The sequence below is a fragment of the Pimephales promelas genome, chromosome 2 (assembly GCF_988280905.1).
Source record: "Pimephales promelas chromosome 2, fPimPro1.hap1.1, whole genome shotgun sequence".
In the NCBI taxonomy this organism is placed as follows: domain Eukaryota; kingdom Metazoa; phylum Chordata; class Actinopteri; order Cypriniformes; family Leuciscidae; genus Pimephales; species Pimephales promelas.
Genome location: NC_142770.1, coordinates 41101856 through 41121882, shown reverse-complemented (window position 1 = coordinate 41121882; position 20027 = coordinate 41101856). Strand labels below are relative to the sequence as shown.

At 38.7% G+C, this 20027-nt stretch overlaps 1 protein-coding gene and 1 pseudogene across 8 annotated transcripts in view; one reads left to right on the top strand and one right to left on the bottom strand.

Moving 5' to 3' along the window:
- The window catches only part of LOC148997414 (uncharacterized), a 131201-nt pseudogene that overhangs the window by 90911 nt on the left and 20263 nt on the right, over nucleotides 1–20027 (bottom strand). The window lies entirely within an intron of this gene.
- The window catches only part of LOC148997415 (NACHT, LRR and PYD domains-containing protein 3-like), a 56835-nt gene that overhangs the window by 33003 nt on the left and 3805 nt on the right, over nucleotides 1–20027 (top strand). For 3 of the 7 annotated variants that reach the window (XM_089122506.1, XM_089122508.1, XM_089122507.1), the window contains 3 exons: nucleotides 15–86; nucleotides 11202–11375; nucleotides 16811–16984. In XM_089122506.1, the coding sequence (XP_088978632.1) occupies nucleotides 15–86; nucleotides 11202–11375; nucleotides 16811–16984 (420 nt within the window). The remainder of the gene's footprint in view (nucleotides 1–14; nucleotides 87–11201; nucleotides 11376–16810; nucleotides 16985–20027) is intronic. The other 4 variants (XM_089122509.1, XM_089122510.1, XM_089122511.1 and 1 more) reach the window with 4 other exon arrangements.

Sequence of the window (20027 nt, the reverse complement as noted above, 5' to 3'; positions counted from 1 at the left end):
TTATTTTCTATTAGTGTCCCACAAAACACAGGAGATGAAGTTCTTCAGAAGCTGATGCCTGTGGTTACAGCAACTAGACACGCTGTGTAAGTAACACTGAGAACAAGCATCACTGCTAAAACATTATAACAGTTCTTACTTAAACATTATAAATTATATATTATATACAATTATAGAACTGTAAAAGCAGGCTGTTTAGTTCACATGGATAAGATTTGGGAAAATAAAATAAATCCTGTTTTCGATGACTGGAATTTTTTTAATGATATACAAACTTTATTACAGGCTCCAGGCCCAACAACAGTACATACACCACACAAAAAAAACAAGAAGAAAAAAGAAAAAAAAAATTACATATACAATACACCCTTTTTTCACAAAGATCTTAAAAGACACTTATACCAATGCTTCCATAGGTGTGATTGGTATCGGACCGAGCTACACCTGGGACTTGTGAGCCTTACTATAATATAGTTTCGTGACTCATCAAGTCGACCCATAAATTTAAACATTAGGTTCCTCAAGAGGGCCTGTAAACAGCTTACCCTCGAGTCACAAAAAAGCTTACTTGCACTGCTGTTCCTGGGCTTCTTCAGCAGTATCCTCAGACAATCATTATATGCTACCTGCAGTTTGCGCATAGTCTCCTTTCTGTAGTTGACCCATAATGGGGCTGCATACATAGGGGTACAGTAAGCGCGAAACAAGTGCACTTTCACATCATCAGAGCAGTAGTGAAATTTCCTAACTAACATGTTCGCTTGCACATACAACATTCGTCTTTGCCTATTCATGTCAGCATCATCTTCCATCTTGTCAGTAATGATATGCCCAAGATATTTTGTACAGTTAGATACACAGATACAGTGCCCAGACAGGTAAAACATAGGAAAGTGCACCTTCTGATCTTCCTTAGTCCTACAAACCAAAACAACACTCTTCTTTGCATTGTACTGTACATCAAATTCAACCCCATACTTGGAGCATATGTCCAACAACTGCTGGAACCCAACAGTACTGGGGGACATAACAACTAGATCATCTGCGTACATCAGGTGGTTTAACAGAGTGTTCCCTATTACACATCCCGTCTTACATATCCCCAACTGCTTTGAGAGGTTATCCATATATAAGTTAAACAGTGCCGGAGACAATAGCCCCCCCTGCCGTACTCCATTACTTACATTGAATGGTGACGATAAGCTATTTCCCCATTTAACCTGCATGCTTTGTTTTGCATACCAGTAAGCCAGTATACGTATGATGCATCCTGGCACACCCCTAAGCATAAGTTTATTGAAAAGCTTCTGATGATTTACTCTGTCAAATGCCTTGGACGCATCAATAAACCCAATAAACATTGTAGAGCCCTGGCTTCTATAAGATTCAACAGCTTCTTTCAAAGCATAAATACATTGATCAGTACTGTGTTGAGACTTAAAGCCAAATTGATTTTCCGTGGTGTAAATGAGTCCGCTGATTCTATCTAGTAGCATCTTTTCAAACACCTTTGAAAGAATGCTAGCTAGAGCGATGGGTCTGTAGTTATCCAAACTCCCTATTTTCCCCGCCTTGTTCTTAATGACGGGCACTAATGTGACGGTCAACATGGTGTCTGGCAGTACACCATGAGTCAGCAGCCCTGTCAGGCAAATAGATAGAAGGGCTGACACTCTGGGGCTGGCTAACTTGAGATGCTCTGCAGTGATGTTATCTTTGCCACTAGCTTTGTTATCAGATAATTGCTCTATAGCATTATAAACCTCATTGGGAGTAAAGTGGATAACATCCTCCTTCAACTCTCCAACACAATAGGGCTTACTTTTAATGCAATTGAACAGAGTTGCATAGTGCTGCCTCCACAGCTCTGCTATATTTTCTGCACCAGATACCCCTTTAATATGGCAAGGCAATATTCTCTTGGCCCTATTTGCAACTTTCACCTCCTTCCAGAACTCAGTGACATTGTTGCCAATCAAATTTCCAGCCATAGAGTGAGCTCTTAGGGATTCCTCATGCTTTCCAACAAAGCGCACTGCATATTTATATCTAGCCCTGGTTAGTTTTTTGTGTTCTAACTCTGGCCCCTGTTTGGGTTTACCAGCTATAACCCAAGACCTATGAGCCATCTTAGCAGCTTCATGGTGGTCAACTACATACTTATTCCAGCCAGGTTTGATATTCTTAACCTTTCTGGGGTGTGTGTGTAGAAGCCGGCTAGCATCATCTATAGCCCTCACTATACCATTGTACATTTCACATAAGTCATTACAGTGAGTGACATCATCACAATTAATATTTGAACATAAAATAGCACCCATGGGTAGCTGTACTTCCCTTAGAAGAGCATCCGACCTCCCGCAATAGTACAATACATCCTCTCTACTTAGTTTATCCCAATCCACTTTGACCATATCGGCCCCCTCTTCTGTCAAGCTAATATGGTCAGGTAAGTTATCAACATTTATAATCATAGAGACAGGTAGATGATCAGTTGTAGACAAATCATACAGAATTTCAACTTTTTCCAGACTTTCATGAGCATCGGCTGTACAGATTACATGATCCAGCCAAGATGTAGTGTTCCATGCTTCACTAACGTAAGTATAACTACCGGCAGGTAGGAAATTCATACTGGAAAGGACCAGTTTACTATCCTGACAAAACTGTAACAAGTGCTGACCAAAGCGAGATTTATCATCAGAAATGTCTGCATTCAAATCACCCATGACAAATATATTTGCATATGTACACTCCTTAATATAAGAGTTCAAAAAGGCCAATCTATTCATGTATTCATCTTCATTTTTATAACAGTCATATGGGGTATAAACATTTAAAATAATAAAAACATTCATAGAATGCACAACTTTAATTGCAATGCACCAGTCCACCTCTAATCTGATAATACTGATCATTGGATCATATTTCTTACGCCACAATATGGCCACACCTCCAGATATTCTACCACGCACCAATTTGGTGCTTAAATCTGTTGTAGATTCTCCTGCTCCATGAAAATCACTGTGGACAGAGTTGAGTTTCTCAAGATCTTGTTTGGCTAAAAATGTCTCTTGCAGGCAGATAATGTCTGTGGTCTCCAGTAACTGATCAACCACAATCCGATGTGCTCTATCTCCAGCACTCTGTCCTAGGCGCAAACCTCGTGAATTGTATGTCACCACTCTGAGGTCCATCCCTGTTTCTAGTACTAGACATCAGGTCCCTCAGATCCCATTCCAGACACGTTCAACACTGATATTGGCACAGCTACAGATTTAGGTTTACGTGCCTCATAGAATCGCCGCACGAAGGTACCTTCCGGCCACAGCTCTGGATTATACATTTCATCCACTTCTTTACACTCTGCGGTTATTTTAAAAGAACTGAACCGACTTTGCACAGCTTCTATCTTCTGACAGGTTACATTACGCCCAAGTTTATTTTCCATATATTTAGTCAGAGTCTCAGAGTCCAAATCAGGTGAGAATTTTGTTGCAAATACACTCACCATTTTGGATTTTACGACTTGGATGTCTCCACCCGTTCCAGTTCCGACAATGCCATCAGTTTTCTTCCCTTTATAAGGATTCAGGCGAAGTTTGGGCTTTACTGAAGCATTTTCAAGGACCCGTTTCTTGCGGTTGTTGCTCCTCTTGCCCTGGACCAAATTCCAGGGTGGAGTAGCTACCATGTCACTCCACTTCACATGAGAGTCTTCTTTTGCAGCACTGGTTAGCCTACCCAGGCCTACAGCAGCATTCTCGACCTGGCTTGAATCTCCTTCGCTGGTCTGAACCTCCATGTCATCTAGGGTCTTTTCCCAGGCTTGAGGAGTGGTCACTCTCTGAGTCATTGCCTGTTTGTTAGTTTGGAGAACAGGCCCTCTTGTCAGCCTGGTTCTAGGCTGCTCAATAGCACTCAAGCGTTGGTTTATGTCCATATTGATAATCTGCAGATCATTACAGGTGTTTGCCTGCAAAGAAACAGCCTGTTTCATAGTTGTAATATCCACACTCAGTTGTTCGATCTTACCAAGCAGACAAGACACATCAAGGCTGTCGAAAGTCACAGGTGGAAGTTCATCAAGATGGTGAGAAACAAATCGAGGAACATTTTCACCAGCTTCATTAAGGAGCTTAAGGCAACTCCTGATGTTCTTTAAGTCTTTTTGGGGCCCAGTGTGAGCCACAAGCTTGCGAGTAGAGCCTGGACACAGTTCATACAGCAGTTTAGTGGAGTTTACAATCCATTCTGATCCAAAATGGTCCCCAGCGATTAAAACAATCTCATCCTGCTTCATAGTTTTGAGCTTGACATACAAGAAGTTCAAAAACTCATCTTCCACAATCACTTGCCCTGTCTCTGTGCGGTAGATTTCAGGTTTTGTTCGAATTTTGCTCCTGCCTGTAGCAACTCCACATGCTGCGGCAGCCATCTTGGAAAAGAAAAAAGTTTTTGTTTATATCATTAAAAAATAATTATTATATATTTCTACTAAAGGGACTGATGAGATGATCTTTAAGTTTATTCAGCTCCGTATGGAGAGGGATAAGGCTTTCACAGGCGTGAGTTCCTGTTTCCGGCGTGACGATCGAGTCTGTCCCAAAAATACCTCTCAATGCACCCTCGCGGACTCGCGCTAAGGGCCCTATAGGTCTGCACTACATGACGTCACCGAAGTGTGGACTCTGAGGAAGTCCACAAGTTCAGAGTGTGCCATTTGGGACAGGGCCAGAGAGTTACCCTGACGGCACTCGTGAGAAAATGAAAATTACCTACATAATGAAAATTAGCTACATAATTAAATTCACAAATAAGACTACATTTAAACATTATTCAAATACATAGACTACTGAGTTATTTAGGGGCGCAACTACCCAGTGTCAGAAGTGGATCTCTGTTTCTCTAGGGAGGTTGGGGGGCATGCTCCTCTGTAAGAAAATTTTGTGTTCTTTAAAGGTTAAATTCAGCAGTCTGGTGCGCTTTGAGATTTCAAAATTAAAAGCTCCAACCCATATTCAGGGTGCAAATTAAACAAAGAAAAATTAAAATCTTAGTGTCTGTCTACATTACAGTACTAGGGCTGGGACAATGCATCTATCTCCAGATTCGATACTTTGGTGCTGATACGTTGCGATTCTACAATATTGCAATTCGATATTGAAATGTATTGTGATTTTGTTTTTAACACTAGACTATGGGGAAAAGTTCAATCATACACTTACACAGACTGTACATGATGTGTAAGATGAGTCATATTTACAAAAACAATTCATCACATCTGTGAGTTTTATTTCAGGAGCATCATACAGTTCTACATTCTCTTGAATAAATAATTCAATAACAAATACATTTTTAAGTCACTTGTCGCCACCTAGTGGAGAAACAATGTAATCGATAAATGCGTTGTTTTAAGCGCCAAGTTTCTATTAAAAGCTGATTTACTCTATTGTGATCGCTACCGTAGACATCAGTGTTTATATTTGAGCTTTAAACTTTTACGCGAAGCGCGTGAATCAACTTTTGATGCGCTCGACCCAAGTTTGAATCCGCCTTTTGCCGAAGTCTCTTCTCCCTTTTCCCAACACATATGAGAAGATGTAAAATGTATAACCTAACATAAAGGTCTTTAGCGTTATGTTTTGCAAATGAACTAATATCGAAACCATGATATGGCTTTTTGCCGTTATAAAACAGCACAAGACTTTAAGAATAGGCATCAGTCCTGGGTGAATTAAAGAAAAGTGTGCACTTTGCTCACCCGATCATCATGGTCATCTGGTGTTTTCTCCTAAATACAAGTTCAAGGGTTTATTTCTTGCAAGTGAAGAAATTAGGACAAAAGTATTTTAATTTGCCTATATTAGTGTAATTTAGACTAAAATATACTTTGAAATATTCATTTTCCTTCATATAGTACATTTATAGGCTATATGGATTTTACGTCATAGTAATAATTATATAAATCATTATTACATTATTATAATAATTGTTTGGCATCCTAAAACACCATTGATCATGTAATATAGACTGAGACTCTCATAATTAAAAAGATGTTTGAGCCCTCTTTATTGTCCTGGTACAAATCAATGCTTTATCTTTGTTTAACGAGCAGTTCATGGGTTGAAGCTCTTAAAGTTAATCTCTCAAAGAGCACGAGACTGATGCATTTAACCTTAAAATGTACAAAATTTTCTTGCGGGGGAGCATGCCCCCGAACCCCTCTAGAGGAACAGTAAATCAGTAAAACTGTAAATGCTATATTAAGGGTCGACCCAACATAGTTTTACAAATTCATATAAAGAACAACCATTTATTAACTTTACTCCAGTATAGTACAACAAAGTTAATTTTAAGTCAGTAGAACTGTAAATGCCATATTAAAATGTCCTTGGACAAAATATACATTTGGCCTGCTTAAGAGGGGGCCTACAAGACATTGTGCCCAGGGGCCTCTGAACTCTTAATCCGGCCCTGTTTAAAAGACCTTTCGTGAAGCTGTTTAATAAACTCTCTCTGGGTCAGCAGCAGCAGCAACACAGATAGATAACGAAAAGTTAATCCTCTGTTGGAGCAAGAGTCGCGAACTTCTGTCAACCTCGTCTGTAAGCAACGACAAAAATAAGTAAGGGTTGATGCCCGACGAGGTGTCCATTGTCAGGTTTTAATGGACGACGGCGAGGCGTGAACCGGCCGACACGCAGTGGAGGACTGTTGCCTCCCAGTCCGCCGAAGTCCATTAAAACCTGACAATGGACACCTCGGAGGGCATTAACCCGCTTATAGCATGGTCACTTGCCAAATAAAACATTTTTGAAACATTAGTTTGTATTTTAATTAGGCTAAATCTAGTTTTTACACATAATAACTTGCCTGACGGTTTATTTAGCAACCGGAGATATTTATAGTCTGCTCAGCTTGTAGAACCCTTCAGGTTCAAAAACAAAGGTAGGCATAGTTATTTTTTTATTACACATAATAATTATAAGGCGGTTGATACCGGCTCTCAGGCTCCTTATAGGCTTGAAACGCTGTACTCTCCTCCTGCCTTGGTTATCTGGACAGCTGCGTAAAACTCCCGCAGGGTCTCATTCAGAGCAGCAGCGGTGTCATTTTCAAAGCTGAAGTCCATTTCTTTTTGAACAATAAAGTCTCTGAGTGTATTTACTGCCCATTTCGTATTTTTCGTATTCACGTATTTTCATGTTGATCTCATCTTTTTCGTCTTCTATTTGATTAAATTAGTGTTGGGCGATATGCTCCATTTTCATATCGTCCTATCGTCAGCCTGTGAGATCGGCGATACACGATAGTATCGTGAGGGGGCGGGGCTAACATTTGATTATTAACTTGATTATTTAGCCTACTCATTAATGTGCTTGTTTTATTAGCCTACTTCGTTTTATATACGAGAATCTTTTTTCTATTTTGCTAGCAAAGGTGGAGTGTTTATTAATAGGATCAGGTTATTTCCTGGTATAGTGAGGTAAAAAAAAGAGATCCTAATCCTTTTGTTTGTCAACGGGAAATTTACGGACACATTAGCCTATCCTCATGCCGTTACATGCAGCATTTTGACTAGGGTCTATTTCTGCACGAGATGAAAACACGTTTTAATAATTTCTTGGGTCAGAAAAAGTCGGAGTTTGCGATATGTGCCCCCCCAGCAGTGCGCTCTCTGCGCACTTCACATGCGCACTTCAGTAAGCACGTACGCGGGTATGTGTTTTAAATGCCGGGAGAAACAAGAGCAAGGGCCAAACGTCTAGCTGAGTCGATCGGTTTATACTTATACTTATGACTTGACTCTGATAAAGAAAACGTTTACATGACCACATGCATTGTCAAGTTTATTCAACATAATCAGGTTAAGAACGTCGTCGCATGTAAACGCGCTCATCTCTGAAAGTGAAAGTAAAAACGGACTGCTTTCGGCATCTGCATTAACGCCGCGTTCCCTCAGAGACGACGATGATAACGGTAACTATAATACTATTTTAGTGATATTATTATTAATACTATTTAGTAATTGTATTGTTATAGTGTTAGTGTCATTAAACGTTTTGTTAATGTGTTACGGAAACAAATACTGACGAACAACGATGCCGTTTTCATCTTGGATCTGTAGGAAATTGAATTTTGCGTCTGTTAAAACGAGCACACTTGATAATTTGTGAATGGATCACCTTGCAATTAAATTTTGATGTGGGATGTTTTTTAGTCTGTTTTAAAAACATTCTCTTAGAGGAGTCCTCATTAGTGTGTTGATGCAATTGTTATGAGGTGATGTCGTTGTAAATTTAGGCAAGGCAAATTGATTGTAGTTCCTAATATTCATTTAATAACAATACTAGCTTTATAATAATAATAATGGGCCTAATAATAATAATTTAATACATTATGGTAAAACGAGCCAATTATCGTATTGATATCGTCAAAGGCATCTGCCATCGGCGATATGTCAGACTATCGTCGATACACGATACTATCGTCTATCGGCACAACCCTAGATTAAATTCTCCCGGTGTTAACTCTTTGTGTCATTTCTCCGCTATATTTAAATTTTTTCTTTCTTCAGCAGCATACCAGTCGTCAAAGTTGTCATATTCTCCATAAATGTTAAAAGAAATAACGAAGTCGCTCATTGTTGTATTAGGCTATAATATCTTAGCCTGGTAATACCAGACTCTGTCTACGAAGCAAAGTGAAGTAGCAGAGTCTGGAATGGTATAATAGAGAAGTGTTTTCTCTCTCGCAAGGGGGCGCTTCTCTGAGGTTTAAAATCATTGGTTACCCGTAAGCCAATCAGATACGTTTATTTATGACGTATGTTGTGCGCCGACACGGCCGCATCGAGACATTATGCATCAAACTCAAATCTATGATCGAACTTCCACTGTAAACAGGGAGCGGCGCTTTTGTAAGGGCTACAAAATGTGTGCCAACCGGGAATAAACAATTCACAAACTAGGTTATTTATATGAATAACTGAGTTGCGGCCGCCTCGCAACTTCGGTGTGCCCTGCTCTCATGAGTCATGATTGATTTAGCTTCCGCCGCCCCGCAGCGCCGCGAAGACGAGCCGCTGCTCTCGCGAGTCATAAATAGGAAGTGCATTTTACTGATTTTCCGAGTGATTTCATTTATTTAAGTGGCGTAATGTTATAATTTTAACAGCCAAATTCCCCGATCACATCCACCTACGCAATGTTGATCATATTCTGAATTAAGAATCATAATGCAGTAAAAAATGATTTACAGGGAACATAAATAATCACTTTACCTTTCAAGTCTTACCTTCATTTGTCACGTGACATACACAATGAACAGACCGTTCATGAATCACATATCTGGGACTAATGCAGCAGGATGTCGAAACGAAATATGGTGGATTGTTGTTATTATTATGATAATAATAATATGATAATAAGAGCGCACCAGGAGCGTTCACAGCCGAGGAGACCGACTCTCTTGTCATGGCCGTAAAAGACCGAGAACTGACGTTGAATGGGGTAAGTTATGTCCTTATAGTTATGCATGTAGTTATGGCCAAACAGGTCTGATCCGTCATTACTACAATTAGCCTGAAAAAATTGGGTAGCCTAAATGCCTAAGCTTGAAGTGTTAATATTTTTCCTTGTTATAATGATTTGCAAAAATAAAAACGGCTGCATCTGTGTTGATGAGAGACTCAAAAGTGTATGCGCGTTGTGAAAGCTACATAATGGCCAAGCATGCTGGTTTTTGCTGGTATACGTTGCAAATAAATGGGCAGCAACTGCGGTTGTTTCGGTTTTTGATTTCTTTAACCTACAATGTAAACCTCGGCGCTTAGCGTCTACATCACGGCTCTCAGCCCGCCCTCTGTTCGTTGATTGGCCGGCTGTTTTCAGGCCGGTGGAAAACTGAAAGATAGGCCGCTATCTCAGACTGACTACAGGAGCGAAATGAAATTAGCGGAAGTAGGAAGTCTGACGTAGTCAGGCTAATAATATCTAACGTTAGATGTTTGTTTGTTTTGATAGAGCATTTGACTGCCTGTTGCTATGGTTACTCATAGCTGTTGTAGGCAGCGCATTTATTTATTAATTTCGAATGGTAAACAGGCAGTTTCACCAGAACTACTTTACTAGGTGTCCTCTATCACTTTTTAACGGACACCCTGCAGCCAATCAGAATCGAGTATTCACCCAGACAATGGTATAAAGTAATTTAATTTGAATCAATATCAATTCTGGAAGAAATACAAAAAATATTTTAAAATTGTGAACCAGAAAATTGTGATAGTTATGTGAATCGATTTTTTTCCCAGTCCTAACACACACACACACACACACACACACACGTTCTTTAAAATGTTTACAAATACAGTAAACACTCACACACACTCACACTTAATCTCACTGTGATGAAGTGAATCTTGGTTCAGTGTGGGTGATGGAAGAAGACAAGGGATCGGCGAATACTGGAGCTTGTGTGCTTTATTTCAATAACTCAGTCCACGGCGCCTCAGCGCTCTTAACATCAAACACAAAATCAATCAAACACTGTAGATCAAACTCTTCCCGCTGCATACAGCTTTCTCCGTCTCAGACGTCAAACTCGTCCCGCTGTTGACAGCTTCCTCAGACACGGTCATGGACCAATTCGGATTGTTCGTACACAGCTCCGCACACAGCCACTCAAGCTCCAGGATCTCTCTCACAGCACTGTCCACCTGGCCCGCTTAAATGCCCTCTCCTCCGCCAATCACTGAAATCACAGACAGGTGTTCATCGTTTGAACTTGACCCACTTACTTCCCGCTCGGCTCCTCACTCGCTCTCCCGCTGCAGACACCGCTGAACCACGCCCCCCACGCCGCCACACTCACACACACTTAATCACACACACACAGGCACACGCTCACACACATTGTTGGGTTTCCATGTTTTATGGGATTTTCCATAGAAATAATGATTTTTTTAATAGCTATAGTGTGATTATTATAATTCCTTTCTATGTAAAGCTTTTGAATTACCATTTGAATTTTCCTTGCTTTTATTTTGTGATTATTTCCTCTCTATGTAAAGCACTTTGAACTGCCATAGTGTATGAAATGTGCTATAGAAATAAGCTTGCCTTGCCTATGTTATTTATAGTTTAAGTGTTGTGTTTATCTCTGGATATAGGCTTAATGTTTGTCATTGTTTTCTACAGGTTGAGTTATTGTGGAGTCACAGATGAAGGTTGTGCTGCTCTGGTTTCAGCTCTGAGATCAAACCCCTCACACCTGAGAGATCTGAATCTGTCTGAGAATAAACTAGGAGACTCAGGAGTGAAGCAGCTTTCTGATCTACTGGCGAATCCTCACTGTAAACTGGAGACACTGGGGTAATATCATCTCTACAATAAAGACTCTGAGTGAATAAGATAAGATAAGATAGTACTTTATTGTCCGTGTACACGGAAATTTGTCTTGCAACACAAACTCCAACAATTATAACACACACAAACTAAAAACAAAACATAGAGTCATCCATAAAAATTATACAAAAGTACTTAAATAATATTATGGGTACTCCGCCCTGCAAGAGTGTTCTTCAGCTACAAGTGGGGGGAAAACTATCACTTCTTTCCCCTCATGCGTTGATTCAGCATCGATATTGACAGAGGAACAAATGAGTGTTTGTATTTGTTCTTCCTGCACTCTGGGACCCTATAGCGCCTCCCAGAGGGCAGGAGTTGATACTCCTTATTCAGCACATGAGAGTAATCTTGGGAGATTTTATGAGCCAATCGTACAGTATGTATTTCATGACTTTCAATAAACGCCTTCTCAACCGACTGTCCCACCAATTTTGAACAAATTCCCAGGAGCCGAAAAATCCTGGCCTTCAAATGAGCTGAGAGGCCCCCAAACCACACTGCGCCACCATACTGCAGAATGCTTCGAATAGTTGACACAAAGAAAAGAGACAGGATTTCGCTACTCGCTCCGAATGACCTAAGTCTCCTTAAAAAATAAATTCTCTGCTGTACCTTGCTGCAGATGTAGTCTACATGATAGGTCCAGGAAAGGTTGCTGTCCACATGCACTCCAAGATATTTGAATGAAGATTTCTGTTTTATGATTTGATTGTGAATGATTAATGGTGTAATGTGGCACTCATGAGGGGTGCCAAAGATGATCTCCTCCGTTTTCTGTGTATTGAGGATGAGGGCGTTTTGATCACACCACTTTACAAGATTATTCACTGTTTGCACATAAAGTTCCGCCCCTTCCCCCTCCTTCATCAAAGCTACGAGCGCAGTATCATCAGAAAATTTAATTATAAATTAGGTCACTGAAAATCAGAGAATGTCATTAAGTGCCTTAATGCAGCCTTTATTGGACATTAATTCCATCAATATTAAGAGTTCTTTAAAATATTAACAAATACATTACACACACACACACACACACACACACAATAGGGCTGGGACAATGCGTCTATCTCCAGATTCAATACTTTGGTGCCGATACGCTGCGATTCTACAATATTGTGATTCGATATTGAAATGTATTGTGATTTGTGTTTAACACTAGACTATGGGGAAAAGTTCAATCATACACTCATACAGACGGTAGAGGAGCGCGGGGCACAACCTAACGCAGGGTTAAATGTAACACGGACATTTTACATAGTTCGTCAGGATCAAGCAGGATGTCTTTCTGATCTTTTTCTCTCGCTGCCAGAAGACGGTCTCCCGCGAATTTGCGGGAAGTTTTGCTAATATTTCGTGAAGATACTGGACAGTGAGTGTGTTGACACCATGCAAGTACATTTTTTCATCATAGATTTTTTTCGGTTTCTGTGTTAGGTGTATATATTTCTGAATCTAACTTTATATTGCCTTAATCACTGTTTTGTTGGCTCAAACATAGCACCGTTTTGAAACATGTCAGCAATTCCTAGCGACTGTTAGCTAGAGTTAAAATACATAATACACACAGCGGGGTTGGTTGTAACACAGTGTTACAACTAAGCCGCCAAGTGTACAATGATAATCAAATGAAAACAGGGAGACAACTTTTCAGGTTTGAGTATACATTTAACTTTGTTGGACAGAGAACACTGTATCCATGACACTGATGACGCAGCGGACACAAGCGCTCAGCTTGATTTCAAAAACAACAGGTCTCTTATTTAATAGCGAACTAAATGAATGCTCTGCTAGTTAACTGGAGATACCCGCAAATTACGCGCCTATGAACGACTTCACTGGATTTAAACAAATCAATCTAACCATAGATGTTACCAGTAGCGGTGGCTTTTTTAAATCTATTTAAAATATTTTCGCAAAGGTTCTTTCCCAGACAGCAAACTGACATTGAATCAACGTGGAAACGACGTCTCTCATGACATTGAAACAACGTTGATTTTGCTCATCGAATTAACGTTGAACCAACATCAGACGCGGCATTCTTCAAAGCTAAATGAAAATCGAAAATTGGTTTGCTTTCATAACGTTGAAACAACGCGTTGATTTCAAGTTGATTTTCCGTTAGTTTTGAAAGAATGACGCGTCTGATGTTGGTTCAACGTTAATTCGATGAGCAAAACAATGTCAGATCAATGTTGTTTCGATGTCATATTTCCACGTTGATTCAATGTCAGTTTGCTATCTGGGATGAAATTAGTATATATTTTTAGGAAGTTCAATATGCCCAGTCGAGTTCACATTTCAACAGTCAACCTGGTAGCTGAAGTAGGCCTACTCCTTAAACCACATTTAGCATAATTGTTTGTTTGGTCTGACTACAGCACTTTAAAGCTAAATGTAAAAGCTTTTTATTTAAGTTTTATTATAAACTTGAATTAAATGTATTTAAAAGCTGGCCAAAGCTTGGCACTTCGCACTTTTTAGTTGCAAAAGTTTTTATTTTTGTATGAAGACATATAAAGTAATATCAAACTTTTCTTTTAAATTATGTCTACTGCAATCAATAACATAGGAAAACGTAAACTACATTTATATAGACCTGCGAATCGTTTTTTTGAATCGAGAATCGTTTTTGAATCGAAAATCGATTTTGAATCGAATCTCGAGACAAAAAAATCGGTATCGTATCGAATCGTGACATTTTCTGAATCGTGCACCCCTAACAAACAATATCAAACTATTCAAATAAAATTGTACTGAATTATGTGTGTTACACACAAGTGTTACAACTAACCCCTCTGTCTGTTACAATTAACCCCGCATATGGGGTAAGTTGTAACATTTGCACTTCTGACACTTTCAGTGCAACTGTACGAAAATGGTAGGTCCTAGAAAAAAACTTTAAGTGTTCATTTGTAGCAGAGATGTGTATGTTGCTTGTGTAAAAAATATTAATCTAACCTAATTATTTTTTAATTAATTGAGCCAAAATCAAAACGCGTTAGGTTGTGCCCCGCTCTCCCCTACATGATGTGTAAGATGAGTCATATTTACAAAAACAATTCATCATATCTTTCTGAGTTTTATTTCAGGAGCATCATACAGTTCTACATTCTCTTGAATAAATAATTCAATAACAAATAAATTTTTAAGTCGCTTGTCGTCACCTAGTGGAGAAACAATGTAATCGATAAATGTGTTGTTTTAAGCGCCAAGTTTCTATTGAAAGCTGATTTACTCTATTGTGATCGCTACCGTAGACATCAGTGTTTATATTTGAGCTTTAAACTTTTATCCCAGTACTTCCATGATAATTTGAACTATTGTATCACAGAAATAGTGATACTATTATGAGGTTTAAAAGACCTTTTGTGAAGCTGTTTCATGACAACTCTCTCTGGGTCAGCGGCAGCGCCAACACAGATTTAAAATGTTGCGATATGATTTGGTCAAAGGTTTAATAGACAGAGGAACTGGAAGAAGATCGTGTGTGTGTGTGTTTGAATGGAGATCACAGTATTTTAAATATGAATCGTGCAGCTCTACTGCAGACCTGCTAACCTGTTTCGCAATTTGACCTCAAAGTACTCTGGTACGATTTGTCACTCTAAACTACGCAATAACCTGGTGATGCCTCTGTGAACGTGCAGTCCTCAAATCAAGCAACAGCAAAAGAAGAAGAGTTTGACCAATCATAGCGCTGGGTTCATTCCCCAAATAGCAAGCGGGGATGATTGACGCGTAAGGCCTATCATTAAAAAGAGACTGAAAATCGGCAGCAATAAAGAATCCCGCTCGATCCCCTTCCAATCCCGCCGTCTGACGGAGTTCATAAGCGAGGACAGTAACTCTACAGTAGTCACGGTATTTCTGATCGCATGGATTATCTTAAAATACACTCATTCATGGTTACTCAGATAAGAGGAAGAATAATTCAGCCATGCAAATTATAAAACGCTCAAGCAATGCTGAACAATAAATCTAGATAAATTTGAAACCACTACCCTATGGCTCAGTGATTATGAAAGTGCTGTGATTTGTGGATTACTGATAAGCGCGAGTCTGAAGAAACAGAAGTTTATTTATTCATTCTCAGTGTTGAAAAACGTAACCTGCATGTGTTACGTTATTGTGTTAATAATAACTAACACAACAAACACTGATGCGTGCACACAGAGAGATTATTGTAAATGTAATGTCGTTGTTGTTTTTTTTTACTATTTTCTACGGTCTTATTAATTTCAGACTAGCTGATCAGCTCATATAATGCATGAACCCCCCCCCCACCCCCAGTGTTGCCAACTATTTCCAAAGGAAAGTAGCTAATGCCTTCCCTAAATGTCGCTAGATGAAGTAAGATGTCAATTAGCTTATTCATGACTTCATTGCATCATTCTTGCGTTCTGACTAATGTTTTCTCTCTAAATTCATGCTCACATACTGTATTTTAATATAATATAAAATAGCCGAATGTCCAATAAAGATGTTCTCCTTTCCTATATTTTTTTTTGTCAGACAATAGAACGGGTAGCAATGATATAGTGAATGACTACATTTTTTATATGTGTAAATGATCTGAATTAAGAGTTCGGGAACTGGATGAACTAAAGCTCTGTGATAGCGAGTATTACAAGTAATAAGCACAAAATTAAAATGGTCAAACTAAATTCTTTAAATCTAAAACAAAAGAGCAGCAGATAAGTGATGCGTCAGTGAGAAACACTGCTGATTCCCGTCTGTCAGCGGCTGTGCGCTCAACAGAAGAACGAGCCGCTTCTCCTCTCATCATTCACTGAACAGGGGAGACGCAGCGAGAGAGAGAGAGAGAGACGGCAGGGAGAAAGCAAGAGCTCGCGCTCGCACCACTGATAATATCTGGAGGAGACTGACCAAAGAGGACCTAGATTTGGCACTAGTCACTTTTTTATGTCACTAAAGGGTCTGAAAAGTCGCTAAAAATAGCAACAAAGGCGCTAAGTTGGCAACACTGATTCAGTCTCACGCCGCTTCCACGGGTCCACTTGAAAGGGATATAGCGACTGTAACGTCACACGCTGGAGTGTCTTTGAGAGCCACCAGAGAAAAACAATGACAATAGTTTGGTGAATTGATTTTTTTTTTCTCCCAGCCCTAACACACACACACGCACACACACACACACATTCCTTAAAATGCTTACAAATACATTATTAAACATGGTTTTATTTGGTCTATTTTCTATGCAAAGCTCTATGAATTGCTATAGTGTGATTATTATAATTCATTTCTATTTGAAACTTTTGAACTGCCATAGTGTATGAAATGTGCTATAGAAATAAACTTGCCTTGCCTATGTTATTTATAGTTTAAGTGTTGTGTTTATCTCTGGATATAGGCTTAATGTGTGTCATTGTTTTCTACAGGTTGAGTGATTGTGGAGTCACAGATGAAGGTTGTGTTGCTCTTTCTTCAGCTCTGAGATCAAACCCCTCACACCTGAGAGAACTGAATCTGTCTGATAATAAACTAGGAGACTCAGGAGTAAAGCAGCTTTCTGATCTACTGGTGAATCCTCACTGTAAACTGGAGAGACTGTGGTAAGATCACCACTCTCACATTAAACTGTCACTGTGAATTCATAAAGTATAATCAAATGGAATCAAATTCAGGGAAATAACTATTATTACATTAATTACAGGCAAAGCTATTGAAACAACCTTATTAAATTAATGAAATTAATTTAATGTCTGTTCATATGATGACGTCTGTTCATATGATGTAAGAGGATTAATATGTATAAAGCGTTTGCTGTGTTTCTCCTGCACTGTGAGTTCATGTGTTTGATCTGTAAATGCTTGAACACATGAGCTGCTCCTCATTAAGCTGAAACTGCAGGACTGATATTCACACTGAAAAACACACTCTGACACCATGACATACATTTAACACCCTTTACTTTAAACACACTCAATCTCAGCACAGTCAGGATTAACAGTCCATTCACTTTAATTTCAGGAGGAAACTGGATACTGTGGAGATTTTTCTCCAGGTTTAAAATCTACATCATGTCAAAGTCACAGATTATGACATGGAGAAACACTATAGTCCATCGATGACACGTCAGTGTGTGTGTTATTAATGAGACTGTGTGTTCTTATCCTATGAGAAGACATTCCTCTTGTTCATGACAGCACATGGTGTTTTTCTGTGACAGACGCTTCAAACTGTAAAATCCCGCAGTAGTTTAAAGAGGCGTTCATGGGTCGCAAGTGTGTGTGTGTGTCCATGGTGTAAGAGCTGAGGTGTGTCAGGCTTCACCCGTGATGTGTCAGGCCGAGACTCGCTGCGGGCGTTTGGTTAGAAACTACCGACACAATCAAACTGTGTGTGTGTAACAAGCGTTTTTCTGAGGAGAGCTACGAGACTTTCTGTCTTCTCTGTCACTCTCCATCTTTATTGTCAGTGTCCTGAAGAAACGGAGATTTGTGATCTACACTACCGGTTTTAGGACATTTGTATGAGAAAATATCAAATATATGCATTTATAGTGAATGTATAAACATTTATACTGTTAAAGGGAAAATACAGATTGTGTTCAATGATTTGATGGGAGTAGAACTGTCAGCTGTAAAATCCTCCAGTTTTCCTCACAGTCACACACACACACATTTAAGAGGACTTTTCAGAACGATTGTGAGGAAGACTTGAGCTGAAAGAGGGCTTTTCATGACTCTTTATTGTTCATTACATTCACCTGTTTTAAATTTTTATAATGACAAATAAAGTGTGTTGGTTGTGTTTTAGGCAGTAAAACAGTCCAGTATATAGTCACACTCATGTTTCTGTTGAAATAAAGAGATTTCGGTTTCACACACTCCGCCACTGTTCACACTGTGTGACAATATGTAGTTCATGCAGAGATATTTGTATGGGCCTATATATTATTATATGACAGACCTAATGTGATTAGCTTTTACAAATACATTAACCATTCACACACACACACACACACACACACACACACACACACACACACACACACACACACACACACACACACACACACACACACACACACACACACACACACACACACACACACACGTTGTGTTTCCATGTTTTATGAGGACTCTCCATAAAAAAAAATGATTTTTAAACTGTATATTAAATCCCCTAATCCTAACTGATGTAATTTAACAAAGTGAACTGATGAGTATTTGTATATATTTCATATTGACAGCATCAGGGGCACTGTTAAGGATTTTGGCCCTATGAAAAGAATCTTAACAGCCCCCCCCCCCCACACACACACACAGCTGACTTTTTTCATATTAATTTACATAAAATCATGCCCATCAATTTAAGTCAATCAGACAATTGAACTCCATCCCATGTCCACATTCGTAATTTGTCCTCTGTAATGCAAAGCCGTGCACCCGCTACACCCTGCTCAATTGAAACGTATTGAGATACGTAGGAATTAATAAAAAAAAAGTTAAATGGAAAGAGAAATAAGTAGTGTAAATAAGCAATCAATGTTTATAAGAGGAACAGATGGAAATAAATAATTGATATTGTCAGATCATTTAAAAATAAGAAGTCAACTGACTGGAATGACATGGACATATCTGTGGTAAAACATATTGTCGAGTGTGTTGAGAAACCCCTGGTACGTGTATGCAATTTGTCTCTTTAAAATGGCATATTTCCTAAAAGAAAAATGAAAATCGCTAAAGTTATACCCATATGTAAAACTAGAGATAGACATACTGTTTCAAATTATAAGCCCATTTATTTGCTTTCACAATTTTCAAAAATATTGGTGAAATTAGTTTACACAAGATTAAATGATTTTCTTATAAAATATGATATACTAAGCAAGCATCAATATGGGTTTAGAAGTATTAGAACGACCTCACATGTGTTAAAAGATTTTGTGGAGAAAATATCTAACGCAACAGAAAATAAACAATACACAGTTGGGGTATTTTTAGATTTTAAAAAGCATTTGACTTTTTCTAGAGAAAAGGAGATCTAGAGATCTTACTAGAGAAACTAAAAAAATGAAGCAAGAGGGGTAGCTCACTCTTGGATAAGTAATTATTTAGAGAAAAGGCATCAATATGTCCAAATAGATAATTGCAGGTCACAATTGGTGCAGGTAACATGTGGGGTTCCCCAAGGCTCTGTGCTGGGCCCATTGATTTTTCTGTTATACATTAATGATATATGTGAGGTTTCCAAAGTACTAAAATTGATATTATTTGCAGATGATACAAACTTATTTTCTTCTGGTGACAATCTGAAACAACTTCTGGATACAATGGGGAAAAAATGGTACTGCTAAATATTGGTTTGATTTGAATAAACTAACATTAAATTTAATATACATAATGTGTTGTATTTGGTAATCGTTTATCGAATAAAATAGTTAAATGAATGATTAATGAAGTTGAAATAGAAAGGGTGTCAGCGATTACATTTCTTGGAGTGATTATAGACAATAATTTAAATTGAAAGGGACACTTAGCATGTTAAAGAAACTATTTAAAAATAATGCAATGAAACTAAATGAAACAATTTAAAGAGCGATAAATGAACAAACTGTTTTTGTTGTATTTGGGATGGTGCAAATGTACT